General features: G+C 54.7%; 1 protein-coding gene across 1 annotated transcript in view; it reads left to right on the plus strand.

Moving 5' to 3' along the window:
• Positions 1 to 5,711, plus strand: part of RAPGEF5 (Rap guanine nucleotide exchange factor 5) — a 221,849-nt gene extending 216,138 nt beyond the window's left edge. The window contains exon 26 of the mRNA XM_028526158.2: positions 1,731 to 5,711. Coding sequence (XP_028381959.2) covers positions 1,731 to 1,849 — 119 coding nt within the window. The 3' untranslated portion in view covers positions 1,850 to 5,711. The remainder of the gene's footprint in view (positions 1 to 1,730) is intronic.
• The last annotated feature ends 10,606 nt before the right edge of the window (positions 5,712 to 16,317 follow it).

Raw genomic sequence — 16,317 nt, forward strand, 5'->3', positions numbered from 1 at the left:
TTAATAAATAGCGATACAAGAATAACCTGTGTTTTGCGTACTCACAACTGTAAACTGACTTTTGCCCACCCTGTGTGCTGCATGTGTGGGCAGGAAGGTTATTCTGATGCAGCTGGCCTTGACCTTGTCTGAACATCTGTCTCATCACCAGAGAGTAAGTCTCCTTAGCACAAAGCAAAGGAGAAACTTAGGCAACTCTGAGGCCTGTTTGTGTATTTCTGTACCTTTAAACATCGTGTATGGGGCTGAGGTGCCTGAGCTCATTTTGACAGTTTCTATGGGCACAGCAAACCAGGGTCAGAATCTGGGATAACAAAGATCAGGTTAACCAAGCCCCCTTATAGATGATAAAATGCACACGTATGTCACTTGTCCTGGTTGGAACCGCTCATTCTATCAACTGTTTTTTTAAGGTCAAAACTTAACAGCATGATTACCTTCGTAGCCTCGTGTTTGATAAACCCAAAGCAGCCTCTCAGCGTCTTCCAGAAAAAGGGCCTGGAATGACACAGCTTTGTGATCATTTTCAAACAAGCGGGATGGTAAAAATTTTAACTTTTGATGCTTTCACTTTTTGAAACCAGGAAGTCTTGTTTCTCTTAAACCTAAGAAATATAAGCCACCCATGACCTAGAGGCCTTACATTAACCCAACGCATTGTCATAGGGGAGGAAAAACACATATTTTCACCCAGAGAAAAAACTGCTGCCTTAAACTGCCCAGCCTCTGGCCCCTGCTCCTCCTGCCTGAAACTCCCCGAAGCAGGAGAAGCAGGAGCCCATGACGGCCCCTGCTCACATGGGGTTGTCTCTCCCCGGGGCAGTTAGCTGGTCTCCCAGTGCCTGGGGTACTGGGGGGTGGGTGTGGATTTTGTTTGTCTTTCAGTATGGGAAGTTCACTTACCACCTTTTTCAGGCTACCTTATCGCTGGCTCTTTATCAGAGCTGTCACCAGCAGGAACTCCTGTGTTCATAGTGCACCAAAGCCTCTCACGGCCCTTCGAGTTTTTAAGGGCCTGGGTTAGGGTGTGGAAGCCCCGCCCCCCGCCTTGTCTTTCACCGGGTAGACATTAGCCCTTCCCTGTGCTTACAGAGCTGGCTTTGCCTGTTAGCCTCACCTTCGGTTCAGTTTTGTGATACCTGTTTGTTCAATCGGTTCCTTAATGGGTTTTTTTTCCCCCAAAAAATAAGGACACCAAAGGATTATACACAATCTTAAATAAGATTTAAAAGAAAAAAAGAATTTATGTGTCTGCACGCTCACCAGCTTAGCACCCCAGACTGAGACGAAGAGCCAGTCAGTGAAGGCCATGTAAACGGCAGCTGTTGGGACCCAGGACCTCAGACTGTGGACTCGGCCCCGCCCCTCGCTGCCACTTGTGTGTGTGTGTGTGTGTGTCTGTGTGTGTGTGTGTCTGTGCTGTTTCCACTCTGAGAGGGAGATAGGAACAGTCACTCAGTGCTGTGTAGTGCCACATAGTACACACTGTGTAAATGCTGGTAAAACAGACACCTTGCCAGCCTAATTCCCTGACCGGAGGAACCTTGTCTACCCTGAAAACCAACCCCCCCACCGTGAGCACAGAGACATCTTCTCTCCTGAGATTCTGACTAGTGAGCGTCTGCCTGGTGGGTGTCGTCAAAGCGTCACTGTGGGGTTTTACTGGTATTGAGGAACGGCACTGCCCCCCTCACAAGACTGACCGCCTTTTCTCTTCCTCCAAAACTCAGGAGGTGACATGTCTCCGAAAGAGCACCAGGAGTTGAGATCCTACGTGAACCACCTGTACGTCATCGACAGCCAGCAGGCCCTGTTCGAGCTCTCGCACCGGATGGAGCCTCGGGTGTGAGCCCCGCGCCCGCCCCTCCGCTGCGCCTCCCCTCCCCCAGCGACTGCAGCACTTTGAGCCGTGGCAAGGTCGATGCCCAGCACGCCCCTTGCCTGCGGCAAGCGAAGTTGCTGAGTTTTATCAGTGCATCACATAAGTACACAGGAGAGCCGACCAAAGCGTGCTCGGGAAGTGACCTCGGCCACCAGAGGAGGGGAGAGGCCTCTCCTCGCTGCCCTCGGAACGAGAAGACGGGAGTCAGAGCTCCCTTGGGATGGAGAAGTCTGGTTTCTCACGCCGACATTGTTGGTGCTGCCCGATGTTCAGTCTGAGACGCACCGCCACCAAGACGAGGGAGCACGTCTTGGAGTCCCGTGACCAGACACTTCACAGTGAGAGTGTGCGGGAGCCAGGAAGGAGCTTGTCTGAAGTGATGGCATCACCAGATTTCCAGGGAGAAGGTGTGGTCTCTGTCAATACAAACTGTGACGTCGCCAAGGGCCACTCGTGTCCAGGAAGTCAGTGAGGACCAGCGGCGGGCAGCCGTGCTCTGACTTCCGAAAGGGCAATGCCAGGCACACGCTTCTTTGCCCCCACAGTGGCTTGCAGGTGCTGGCTCACCGGTGAAATTTGTGTCGGCACCACTCGTCTGCAGCCACGGGCAATTCAGGCTGAGTCTCTTAGCCAATACGGAAAAAATAGGAATCTTTAGGGAAATTGACTCATTGTTTAATTTCTGGGGGTTTTCTTTACACGTGCGAGCAGGCTCTTGTCTCCTGTTGGGAACAAGGGGGTTTTGGGAAGAGCACAGTGCCTGACACATCCTGGGCGCTCCGTCGCTGGTGGTCGAGGTGACAGAGTCACAGAGGTCTGCGCTCTGGTGCCTGGCGATGCCCTCGTGTTCTGCCCGCCCCCGCAGGTGCCTGGCACACCCTGCACAGTGATCACAGCCCGTCCTGGGAGGGTGAGTGGGGCGGCGCATGCAGAGCACTCGGCAGCCCCCAGAGAAGAGCGAAGCCGTGAGATAGCGGCGCTAGCCCGTCTTCCAGAGAATGGAAAGAGCCCCGAGATATCCAGATGCCTGATACATGGGGGACTCTCACAAGTCCCATGCATTGTTCACCTTCCAACCAGGAGAGCAGATTTCCTGTAATTCTTCCATGTTTTCAGCCTTTTAAGTCTTTTTCTATGCCCATTTTTATAGAGTAGGGCTCCTCTGGCAAAGGACTCACGAAGTCCACCCCTGCCGGCGAGACGCTCGTCACGTCGCTAGAGCACATGTGCGAACCCTGGTGCACACTTCTCCCTGCTCCCGCCCGTTCTTCTCTGAGGAGCCTGCGCAGAACTGCTCCTTGTGTCTCATCAGCACCTCATTCCTGCGCTGTGCCCGATGCTTCCTGATGCCTTGATGGCCGTGCCGCTGCCCGGGCTCAGGAACCTCCCTGTGCTCAGTAGGTTGATGGAAGCAGCCACAGGGAGAAGATTTATTTTGGTGGGACTTTCAAACAGGTTCAGTCCCTCCCAGCATGTAAAACGCCAGTCCTGAAAAGCTAACAGCATTCTGTGGAAAGGCGCCGTCCAGGGCTGGCCCACTTAGAGGGATGCTCCAGGCTGTGGGGAATGGAATCCGACCCAGTGGAGGAGACCAGAGCCTTGGAACCGGGGAGACGGACTTCTCTCCTCGCTGAGCAGACACGGGAGAAGCTCTGGCCGTGTCTAAGGATGGCGTGCACTCACCACGCGCACGGGTGATCTGGTCTGTTCTCTACGTTGGGGCATAGCGTTGGCCCCGTCAAACCACACAAGGTCCTTTGGACGTTGTCTCCATGTTTTGCAATTTAAATTTGATTCACGGGAAGCCTACATCGCTCCAACTAAAACTGTTTCAGTTGCTCTAGTAGAGAACTCTGTCAGCATGGCACCTGCTGGTTAGAGCTCACCTCACCAGTGCATGCCGCCAAAGGATCCCCATGTGCATCAAGGTTGGACCCAGCCCGCAGGTGCCAGCAGAGCCTGCCTCCCGGCACGGGTGGAAACAGCAGGGCAGGCAGGGTGGGCGCCTGTCCACCATGTCCTCCCCGTGGCCCGGTGGCTCTCGGGGCAGACAAGGGAAGGGAGGATTTTGTTTCCTTTAGATTTACTTTGCCATGCCCATCTTCCGAATGCCAGAATCTCTGGCTCTTTCTAAAATTTAACAGCTGTCTCCGGAGATTTCCTAGGCAGCAGCTCTCAGAAATTTGAGAAGCTCTGAGCAGATGTAAATCTGGAATTAAAGAATTCAGGGCAGAATCGTGGGGGCCAGGATCACTCAGCGCGAAGCTCTTCCTAACAGAGCCGAGCTGCCCAACCACCATTGGCCGGGCCGACGCAGGACTTGGCGATTCCCTGTCAACAGGGAAAGGCTGTGTTCCCTCTCTCAGGGTTTGTCTCGGCCCCTGAGGAGGAGGTGGTGTTCCAGCTAGAAGGTCGGACTGCAGGACATCCACGCTGCTTTTCAGCTGAGGTTTTCGTGACCTCATGAAATCTCCATTCCCTCTGGACATCTGTAACTTGCTGCCTTCGCCGGAGAGGGGCGCGTGGCTGCGTCTGCGTGGCTCTTTCCGCTGCAGCACAGCTTTTGACCGTCCTGCGGGTCTGAGGTCTGTCGGCATCCCAGCGGGCCAGCCCTGCCTAGAAGTTAGCGCCAGGCAGGTTCTTGTAGACCAAACCACAACCTTCCCGAATGTATTTTTTCCCGTACCTACTGACGGATGCTCCGAAGACTATAGTGTTTCAAACTCATTCTTTGTTATCATCTGCACAGTTGCCAAATGGTTGTCGTGGTAAATATTATGGACTGCATTCATTCGATTCTGGGATCCTTAATTATATTTAGAATACATTCATTTTCCCAGACCCCCATCCACAGGCAAGTCCGGGGTGGGGGCGGTGTACAGCAACACCCCCCCCCAGTTGGCAGGAAAAGGTGTGGCCCTATAAGGCCTCCCCACCTCCTAGCGGGAGACACAGTTACAGGAGACCCGGTGATGGCAACTTGGGACCCCCAGAGCTGGCTTGCCCTGCTGCCCCTGCCCCTCCCCCCGCTGCCTTGTTATAGCATCCTGTACACGAGTCCCAGACTTAGTGACCCTGAATGGCACAACCAATCCAAGCTTCTCGGGAACTAGGCACAGACATTACGACGGGGCGGTCAGGTGCCCTGCGGCTGTCCACATGCAGTTTCTTCTCAATGCTTCCAACACGTCCTTAAAATTTCAGCCTGCCCATTGACAAGCAGGCCGTTGTGCTGAAAACTAGTGGGGGTGGGGGAGGGAAGTTTTTAAAAATTGCCAAAAAGTTAGATGAAAATATACTACTGTAAAAAGCAGAGCTGTATATACGAAACGTTTTCTAGCAGAGTACTATTTATTTGCATAACCTATTTATTGTACTCACATGACACTGTTAGGGAATCCTGGGACGGCATCGATGACTGCAGCAGGGGCTCCTGCCTTTCCACGGGTCACCGAGGAGGACCGCCGTGACCTCGTCAGCGCGCGGTGACCGGTGGAAGAGAGCAAGCTCGCGGTCAGGGTGTCTACCTAACTTCTCAGGGACTGCATTCCGTAGTTTGCCACCATTACCAGAGCTGGTGAATATGAAACGTCGGTTGAATTACCAGAATCGCCATTAACAGTATTTTCTTTCTCAGACGTCATGCTTTCCGCTTCTGTACATAGGACTGTGCTGTGTATTTATCGAAGCTAGTGAGCAATAATTTATATGTACAAAAGGCCAAGCAATATAAGGTGAAAACTTATATAAGTCATGGTTACCTTTCCTTGTATTTTCAAGTGTTTTTTTTTAAACTGCTTTTTCCAAATACAAGATCATGTTAAAGATACTATTCATGCCTCATAGCTTGTTATTTCGTCTGCGGTGGGTGTGGGGGCTGCAGAGCTCAGTGGTCTGAAACTCAGAAACCGCACGCTCGCCGAGAGAGCTGCAGGCAGGCGAGGGGGTCTCAGGCAGCCCAGGGGCCACCGGATCCCTTCGGCTGCCGCTGAGTCATTGCAGCACCAAACACCTGTATTGGAAAGCGCATCCGTGTTCTCATATCCTGGGATTTGGGGGACTCAAACTCGTCCTCACCTCACGCCCCTGGAGTAGGACCAAATACCAAGGGCAACTCTTAAGCGCTGGTGTTGATGGCCTGGCCTGGAGCAGCGGCCCTGACACACGAGGCCCGTGGGCAGGAGGCCATGACAGGGGGTAGCCACATGCTCCGGGACCATGGGACATCCAGGTGTGTGAATGGTCCAGGTAGTAGGCTGTCCTTCAAAGGCCTCCGCCCCTCCCCATGGAAGGACAACGCACACTGCCCACTGAGGTCAGGCTTGGCGTGTGGCGGGCCCTCCCTGCAGGGGCTCCCTGTCTCACCACGCTGAACCCAGGAGTAGCCTAACGCCTCACTCTGTGCAGTGAAAAGGAAGAAGAGACCCACGTGGCTTGTGACCCAGAGCTTTGGGAAGCAGCCTGCACCCAGCTGAGTCACCTGCTGCGAGGCCCGCAGTGCTGCAGGTAAAGGCGTCTCCGTGCACCTGGGCCTCCAGCTTGTGAGGGATGGGTAACCTGAGTGAGAATCCGGGGCGTGCAGGCCTGGGAGGGAGAGTGCGGAAGCCCTCGGCTGGCTGCACGTCAGAGGGGAACGGGGAGGGAGGGATGTTCCCGTTGCCTAGGATACCAGGGCCTGCCTTCACTGGGATCGCCAGTGCTGGCAGGATGAGGGCTCCTGCCAACTCAGCAGCTGGTTCTTGTTCAAATTTGCAAACCCTGAAGTGTGCTTGCTGGTCCTGGCCTTGGTACATGTACAAAATCCTCTCTCAGAGGCCGAGGGCTCCCTGTCTGGTCAGGTTCTTCTTCCAGGTCTTCAGGATCCAGCAGTGCCTGCCACTCACGGCTTTAAACAAAAGAGGTTCCTACTAGAACTTCAGGCGCACTAATCTTGAGTCCAATATTCCTGGTACTGGCAAGATTCTCTCTTACCTGCCAGAGAGGCATCCATCCCCCTGGGCACACCTCACGATCCGGGCAGACAAACCCTTCAGATGCTTGGGGTCCTTACTACAGGGCTCCTGCATCCTGTAGCCCATGTCCACCGGACTCTTGGGGACACGCACCAAAACCCCTGCCATAGCCACACACAGCGCTGGTAAAGTCGCAGCTCTCGATTCTGCTTTTCGATGGTGACTTGGTGCTTGCCCAGGAGCAGCTAGGCCTCTGCCTTGCCCTGCCGGCCTCCTAATTATGCTCCCTTCCCTCAGGCTGGGGGCAGCTGTCCAGGGGCGGGACCAGGGTCCCCCGTGTGGGCTTTCAGGGCCTTTCTGCCATGAGATCATTTCAGTCCTCACCACACACAGGTGTACCCCTCTGGAGGCTACACTTCTCTCCAGCCTGGAGGCCATGGAGCTTCCCCATCCTCCTTGCACGGGCTTTGCCCTCCAGGGGGAGTGTGGAGACTATTCCAAGCCCTTCCCCGCTGCCTAACCACACCACCTCCCCGTTTATTTTCTGCTAAGACCACAGCACGGTGCTGATCTCAGAAGAAACAAGCACCCCACCCCATAGTGGAGTGCCCCCCTCCAATATCCAACATTCCCTGGCTTCCTACAGGGAAGTGGGGGCAGAGGGGTGAGGGGAGACCAAGCTGTGCTGACTGGACTTTTCTCCCCCCCCCCCCCCCGGGAAGACCCCCAGGCAGTCCCAGCGTGGAGCCTCCTGGGCCAGCGGCGGCACCTGGGAAGCGGTGGTACCGAACCCCCTCTCCTTAGGCCCCTTTCCTGCTCACAGACTGTTGGAGGTCCCCGAGTTGTCCGTGCGTGATTAGAGTCTGTGATTTCTAGCAGCCCTTGAGTGAAAACAATCGCATTCTGAGAAAAACCCCTGCAGTAGACTAGCTCTTGAGTTGTGACAAAAAAAAAAAAAAAAAAAAAAAAGCTGCCGAGAGCTTGAAGTCTCAGCGTCAGTCGGGCCCCGTGGGAACTTGAGGCAGCAGCAAGATCCCGCCCAAATTCTGCGGCCTCGGCGGTGCTCTGGCGGTGCTCGGGCGGGGCTCCGGCGGCCCAGCACTCGAAGGCCCTTTCTCTGGGACAGTCCCCTCACGTGGTGGCAATGCCAGCGCCCCACCCCCCACCCCAAAGCTGGGCCAGGGGAACTGTGGTCACTCCCCAGCCCCCAGCCCTGGTCCCCAAGTTCTGCACCAGCTGCCCCTTCGGTGTCCCCCGCCCCCACCCCTGCGTGAGTGCAGACCCTGCTGTCCCTTCCTTCGGTCACTGCAGTAACCTTCTGCCTCCTCTCCCTCCCTCTACATTTCCCTCGTGTAATCTCCAGACTGCTCTCAGAGGTGTTCCTTTTCCCTAAAATGCAAATCTGATGGTGTTTTTCCCAGCTCAGGTTCCTTCCATAGTGCCCCCCAGGCTATAGAATTAAATAAACCTCAGCTGCATACGAGGTCTTCACATTTCAGCCTCTACTCACCTGTTCGGGGCCAAAGAGATCGGGCAGGTACCACGTATAAGGTGGTCCCCTCTTCAAACTGATACTCTACATGTGAAGATTAACTGATGCTTACTAATGAAAATAACATGCACCAAACGCTTGCTAAATAAATAAGTGTATGTGAGGCATATTTGCTGCTTGCAAGGTGTTAAACCCTGAAGCCAGACTGATAAGGATACACGGAGAGTTGGGGCGGGGGACCCGAACCCAAGGAGCCCAGGTCACCAGAATCACCTGCCAGGTAAACGAACTCCCCACCAGAGGCGGGCAAACCGACCTGCAACCAGCCAGTATTCGGGCCACAGGTGAGGACTGTGCCAGGAGGCTGGAGGTCCCTGTGGCCTCCGGCTAGGAGGAAAGCTGGTGCAGACCCGAGATGCAAGAGCTAATGTTTCTTTTGTTTAAGGGAGCGACTTGGCTGCAGGGGGATGTAAGGACTGTTCTCACCCCTTTGTACTCCACTGACCTGGGCGGGGCCGCAGCTGGAAGGGAAGAGGCGAGGGCGGAAGCCGGAAGGAGCGCCCCACCCCTTCCCTGTCCTGTGCCCGCTGCTGACTCCGCAGTCCTACCCGGGACGCAGGCCGGCAGTGAACAGCCGAACAAAGGCCCTGGAGTCCGCACGGCAGGGCCTGCTCCCGGAGGCTAAGGAGCGTGCCCAGTGAGGGTGAACGTCACTGCCTTCCCAGCTCCTGCCTTGCCCTCTCCCAGGCTCCCTGCCTGCACCCGGCACTCAGGCCCGGCTGGCCCATCTCTTCTCTGCCCCCTCCCCATGCTGTGCCCGGGACCCCTTTCCTACTGCCGCAGCAGGGCTCATCCACTCCCACACGCCGCCCCCCCACCCCCAGTGACCCCAACTGAACCCGCTTATCCCTGTCTGAATTCCTACAGCAGGTCCCACATGTTACACTTGAGGGAGCCATCCCGCCTTGCCTGGCCTCCTGCCCAGCCGCCTTGGGGGTGAGGAGCAGGGTTAACAGCTTCAGCTGTGCGGCCAGAACACCGGATTCAAGTCAGGCTCTGGCACTGGAGTGCTGAAAGACCTGGCGAAGGTCTCACCTTGACCTTAACTGTTGTTCCTGCACCTCCCAAAATGGGGGTTAGTATGCCCGCTACCTCGCAGGGTCGTGTGAGAAATAACACGAGACGATGCATGTGAAGTGCTTAGTGTGAGGCCTGGTGCCTAGTGGGCCCCGCACTAAAAACTCCTGTGGAAGATGCCAATGATAGTGATGATGATGGCGGCGATTGACATGGGACACACACCAGGAGGTTTGCACCCACGTTGCTGCTCCACCGACAGCAAGTTTCTTAACTTCTCTTTCTCTTTGTTCTCTCAGTTGTCACACAAGACACTTGGCACCACGTGGACCACGGGGCAGTGGTTTGAAGGAAGTGGGCGGTGCGCAGGCACCGAAGGGGACACAAACAGCCAGATCTTTTGAATCCCCGCTTGCCTTCCACGATGCTGGGAGAGAGCAAAGACTCCCTAACCGTCTGCTGGTGGATCTGGACCAAGACGTGGGCACAGAGCCCGCAAATCCTTGTGTTGGCGTCAACACTGTCATGAACGTGTTAATAGCACGGGGAGGACAACGGCTGCCGGCCCCTGGGCTGTCAGCATCCTTCTGACCCAGGGCTGCAGTCACTCGGAGGACGCAGTGCAGCTCCCAGCAGGGCTTGTCCTCGGCCGCACCCCACCCCCTCCCTGCTGCCCCTCTGCGTGGACCACAGGCCGGGGGCTCTTAATCAGCAGCTCCGCCTCACAACACAGAAGCATCACAGTTTCTCACTGGGATGGACCTACCGCCTCTTTAGCTGCGTCCCCTGTGATTAGGGGAATTTTCCCTGGTTTCATCCAGAGTCAGTGGGTACGAGACTAAAGGGCTGAACCTACGCTCTGAGCTCTCCCTGGGTTGACATGAAGTCCCCTTTGTAAGGCAGGAGAGCAGGGGAGGCCAAAGGACGGCTCTCCCTGGGCCTGCGGTCACAGTGGCCTAGCGTTTTTCTTCCTTAAACCAACCAATACACCACTTTCTCCCTGCCCCCACCCCTCCCCCCTCTCTTCCGCTCTCCCTCCACTCTGTCTTCATTTCCCTCTCCTGCTCTTTCCTAGAAGCTACCGTTGATCTGCAACAGATTTCGTCAAATCCATCTGATACACAGGGTCCGGCAGAAGTAACGCCTGCTTGAGCGTAGTTGGTGGGGTAATAATACGGGTGTAATAATTTATAGTTTTAATTTGAACATTTCACACCTAAGATATCATATGGTGTGCTTGAGTGTGATATTGTTGTGTTACAGAATTACATGCCTATGATTTTGTAATGAAAGATTTTGTAATAAAAGGGGGACATTATTTATATCAGACCCTGTAGTTCTTCAGCACCTACTGTGTGCCAGGTACTACTCTAGGTGATGGGAAACAGACATGAAGATGACAAAGACCCCTTCCCCCATGGAGCTTCCAGCCAGCTGGAGAGTTGGAGAGACAGACCATAAAGACAGGTCAGTACAGACCATAAAGACAGGGTGCTATGCAGTAGCACCCTAGATGATGAGCGGCTTCTGGAAGAGAGAAGCCCACCCAGGCTGGGGCACCCGAGAGTGATGGGAAGGGGTGGGAGAAACGGTAGGTACAGGTGGCAACCGGCAGGCCTTGGCTGTGGGTGGGACTGTTGAGGTCCCAGCCCCCAGGATCTCAGAATGGGACCTTCTTTGGACATAGGCCTGCACAGAGGTTATCAAGGCAATGCCGAGACCTTGTAAGAACGGTAAAGCGGACACGCACACAGGGAGGACGCCCCGGGAATCTGGAGACGGGTGGGCCTGGGACAGACCCTGCCCTGCCTGGATTTCCCGCTTCGGCCTGCAGAGCCAGGAGACGGGGAATTTGTTTCTTTAGCCGCCCAGGTTGTGGTCATGTGTTATGGCAGCCCCAGGAAACCAGGGCAGCCTCGCTGAGGAGACCGGAGGGAAGGGAGAGAGCCCAGCGGGTGCAGAGACCCCGAAGGGGCTCCTGGGACCGAGGGACCAGCGAGGAGCCAGGCGTGGCCGGACCACGCGGGACCTGGGTGTTCCCCCAGCTCGGCGCAGCCCCCCCTGGGAGGTTTCCAGCAGAGAGCAAGCGAGAGGGTCTGACGTGCCTTTCACCAGGATCTCGCTGGCTGCCGAGTTTTCAGCCGACCCAGGAGGGGCAAGGATGGAGGCAGGCAGACCAGTTAGGAAGCCCCTGGGAAGACCCGAGCCGGGTGCCGAGTGACCTCTGCGGGATGGAGGCAACGGGTGGTGTGAACCGGATGGAGAACGGTTCTGGGGCTGTGGGGGGTAAGTCTATGGCATCTGCTGACCGGTTGGATGGGGGAGGGGTGGGGGGAGGAGCAAAGGTTAACCCTAAGGATTTCGGTTTAAGAAACTGAAATGAGCCCTGGCTGGCATAGCTCAGTGGATTGAGCGCGGCCTGCGAACCAAAGCGTCGCAGGTTCGATTCCCAGTCAGGGCACATGCCTGGGTTGCAGGCCATGACCCCAGCAACTGCACATTGATGTTTCTCTCTATCTCCCTCCCCTCCCTCTCTAAAAATAAATTTTTTAAAAAATAAAATCTTAAAAAAAAAGAATCTGAAATGATGAAATTGGAACTAATCGTTTTGAGAAAGACAATGGAGGTGGCGGGTTGAAGGGAATTTCAAGAGCTGGCTTTGGGATGTTCGCCGGACGTAGCCTAGAGCCGGCAGGAGTTTCTCTTCACCAGGTCAAGCTTGTGGGCTGGACACGCTGGGCCTTCAACCCCGCTCCTTTCTTGGCTCTTCACGAGGGTCCAGGTGAGAGCTGGGGGGCTGGGGAGGATGAGTGCGCCCTTTTGGTTGACTTAGGCTCAGAGCTGGTCGTTCAAACCTCTGAGTCTCTGCTCCCGGCATTCCCGTAACGGAACCCCCCACGTCCCACCAAACTACGTCTCCCCGCTGGGCAGCAGGTCATCTTGTGGGGCCACCCCCCCACCCCCCAGACTCTAGACACCTGCCCTGGGTCGACTACGCCTTCAACGGTGACGTCACAGGCTCGTTCAGGGGCTGCCCTCTCGTTCGGGCTTCTCTTCAGAAAGAAATCCGGGAATGTGAGCTACGGCGTTGCCGCCACAGGTTCCGGAGCCTGCATTTAGCCAAGACGAAACACACATGCCTAAACCCAGGCAGGAATAGGCCCTCGAAACAAGTTTTTTAAAGCGGTTCCAGACTTTTGATTCAAACTCTCTATTGCACAGCCAGAGGCAAACTTTATCTTTAATGGAGAAAACCTTCTTTTGTCCTCAGAACAGTTTCGTGAGAAAGGCATGGTTAGCCACAAAGTGCTCAGCCCAGTGCACACGGTGCACAGTCAATGCTAAGTGGATAATGTGTTGATGGAAAGAGCCCCCTGCCACCATAGTGACCAAAATGCGAGACATTAGCGACATCTGCTGGCCACGTGGTGGTCCTGCGCAGACTTGAATTCGGCTAGGAGTGAGTGTTCTTGAGGGCAAAATGTCAGGACACTGTGGGCACTGTTAGAAGCCGGTGGCAGAGTGAGAGGTGGAGGCGTGGCTGCTCTGCCTCACCGGGTCACCTTCCAGTGGGTTCTCGTCCTCTCTTTTTACAATACGATGCAGAGTCGAATTCCAAAATGCAGACATCAAGGGAATGAGAAAAAAGCCCAACTAACTCAAGGGGTGCTTGAAGGGGTCCCACGGGCACTGAAATGCCGTTGTCTCCCTAGGCAGACGAGAAGCAGAAGGGACGGGTGTCCTCTCTACTCCCTCTCCCTGCCATTGGCTCTCAGGAGAAAGTGACAATCCCCTTACATGGTTTCTGGGGCACCCCGATCTGACCCGTTTCCTTCTCCGGCCTCTCCTCGGGGTACCCCACCCTACCCCAGTCCCTAAGGGACACACATATTGGCTCCACTCCAGCTGCTCTAAATAAACCTTTCAGGTGCCCTGACTCCCAGGCCTCTGGACTAGTCATTGCACAGCCCATTAGTGAGTGGGTTCTTCAAACACCAGGGGGCGCTGTGACAAACACGGGGCTACAACGGTGACCTGACTCGGGTTCCCTTCCTTACAGAGCTCACTGCGCTATGGATGTGAGCTGCCTCTGCCCCTTTCCCTCTCTGCTCTCCACTTAGTGACTCTTCCTCATGCCCAGGTCTCAGCACCTCCAGGAAAGCTGCCCAGCCCCTCTGGCCAGCGTGGATGCCCCTCAGAGGGGCACCATGCCCGTCATGGCAGGTACTCACTCATTTGGCTGTTGGAAGAGCTAAAGGTCCCAGCTAAAGCACAATTGACTCCATAGAGATGCTGCAGCAGTGGGAGACACGGCTGGCCTCATTGTCACCAATCACAGAGCCAGATCTGCCGGCTTCAAGTCCCCATGAGGGTGGTGGTCACCAGTGACCCTGCCAGCTGCATTGAGGATCTCCTGGAGGAGAAGGAGAAGGGTAGGGGTCCCTCCCAGTGGGGTCCCCCCCCAGGGGTCTGGTGTCTGCCTGTCCAAGGAGCTGGTAGTAATTCTAGCACATCCCTGAGCACTTACTAAGGTGAACCCAAGCTCACTTTCCCGGCGCAGACTCCAGAGAAGCCAAGCCTGAGGTCTGTGCCAGTAGCAGTCAGTCCAGGGGGACCGGGAACACCATTGTCACACTCTCCCTCAAAGCTCCAGGACACCACCCCTGGTTTGGAGGAGCTAAGTGCTGATCAGAAAAGCCACTCTGGCTGATTTGGGGGTGCTCTGCTCAGCTTTTGCCTCTACACCATCACCCCAACCATCCTGCCGGGGTTTATTATCACTTCAGCTGCTCACAGAGCCCGTGAGGGCTAAGAATTTCCCTGACTCTTCTTACAATGGCTGGGTGACCCTGCTTCCAGAATGTTCCCAGGTGTGGCCTCGGTCCACCAGACTGGGGTGGAGGGGGCAGCATGCAAAGCAAAGCCTCGTTTCCTTCCCTCCTCCCTTCTTCCCCACGAAACCATGCTGGCAGCAGATCCAGGAGGAAAAACCAACAGCTCTCCCTCTCTCGGCCGGCGGCCCTGGCCCTGACGGCTGCTGCTGGGCTCATTTTGTTCTTTGCCACAGGCGGGGTTGGGGCTCCTCTGGAAAGGCCAGGGTCAAGATGCTGGGACCAGCTGGTGGCCCTGGAGGAACCTGTGTGTTCTGTTGTGCATTGAAATTTCCATTTGCCTGGGACTGAACTTCCCCTCGGAATCAGAGGTCAGCAAGGCCAAGCACAAAGCACAGACCCAGCCTAGAAGCCAAGAAACGTCCATGAACATGGAACTAAGTGGGTATTTGAGAGCAGCTCAGGCAGTGGGCATGGGCATTGGCCCTCCTCTGGCCAGCAATGCCTGGCCGCCTGGTCTCCAAACAGCCCTTCCATTTTGCACATGCCAGGTTGGTTGGACCCGAGGCTTGATTGTTTAGGGTGGGAGTGGGGAGGCTTGACAAGAACAAAGGCTCCCTCTGGAGGACAAATGTGGCACTTCCTGCAGTTCATGCTCCTGTTCTAAGCCACTTCCACCACCCTGGCCGGACCCCCTCCTCCCCCCCACCCCCCCACACACAGGAAGACAGTCTTTTTGAGAGGGCTGTTTATCTTTTAAGAAATGTTCCTAACCTTAGGGAGGTTTCTTAGGTTTTTAAAAAATAATACAGATCTTGGCAATTTAGAACTGCATAGCATCTTTAGTTAGATGTTAAAAAAATAGCCCAGTTTTCTCCCACTATTTCTTTTGCCCTTTGGTTTTTGCTTTTTCACACCGTGCTCCAGTAGGAAGACCCCTGGAGTATATGAGTCAGGAAACCGGAGTTCTTGTCCCTGCTTCTGCTTCCTTTCAGAAGTGTGACCTTGGGCAAGTCATTTATCCTCTCTGAGCCCAATTGTCTAACGTTCTGTGACTGTGTCGAGTCACAGGGAGGGAGGAGACACAGCTTGGTTAGTTTTCTATGTCACCATGTAGTACCTGTTTTGATCCTGCATTGGAGACTTCATTCACTCATCCACTCGTCACCCACCCACCAAATATTTAATATATGTGGGAAGCATGGCAGTCATGGAGGTGCAGAGTTGAATAAGACCTGGTCCCCACCATGGGCAGGCAGCGTGCTGGGATGGAAAGAACACCAATTTTCTGAGGGACACAGCCAGGTCCCGGCACTAATTAGCTTTGTGAGTTTAGCTAAGTTTTTATAACTTCTTTGAGCCTTATTTTTTTCTCATCCAGATAAGGTGGGTTATTGTACAGGGTGACCAGCCACCCTAGAAAACTGAGGAGTTTCCTGGGACACAGGACTTTCAGAGCTAAAACCTAAAAAGTTCCAGGCAAACCAGGATAAGCTGGTCACCTAAAGGAGAGGTGAATTGGAAAACGACACAGAGAAAAGGCCTAGCACAGTGATGGGCATCTAAAAGCTGCTCCATAAATGCCACCCTCCTGTGCATCCATGTGCACATGGGGTCACACACACACCCACATACCACGGAACACAGTAAAGGGGAAAGAAAAACACAGTCAGACAAACACGGCACAGCTAAGGCCCCACACGGACAGCAGGACCGCTGAGAGGAGCCCCGGAGCTGGGCTCTGCGCAGGGAGGAGGACTGCAGCCGGTGAGGGGTGAGGACGAGGGTGGGGCATCCCGTGCATTAAACATGTGTAAATGCATGAAAGCTGAAGGGCTTAGACTCTTACAGAGTGTCCTCTGTGGCTAGAATTAAGCAGGTGAAATTCTACAGGTAGGTTTGATTTGCATTGGAAAGGCCTTCAGTGCAATTTTAAAGGGCTTGAACATCACTTTTAAGGTTTCCCAATACTTTCAATGTTGCATCCTTCTAGAAAAAAAACTTGAAAATGCACATCTTTCCTAATATGTGTATAAATAATGCACATTATATATGTGTAAATATGCATATTGTGTATGTGCA

This window comes from Phyllostomus discolor, chromosome 10, assembly GCF_004126475.2.
Source record: "Phyllostomus discolor isolate MPI-MPIP mPhyDis1 chromosome 10, mPhyDis1.pri.v3, whole genome shotgun sequence".
Classification (NCBI taxonomy): Eukaryota; Metazoa; Chordata; class Mammalia; order Chiroptera; family Phyllostomidae; genus Phyllostomus; species Phyllostomus discolor.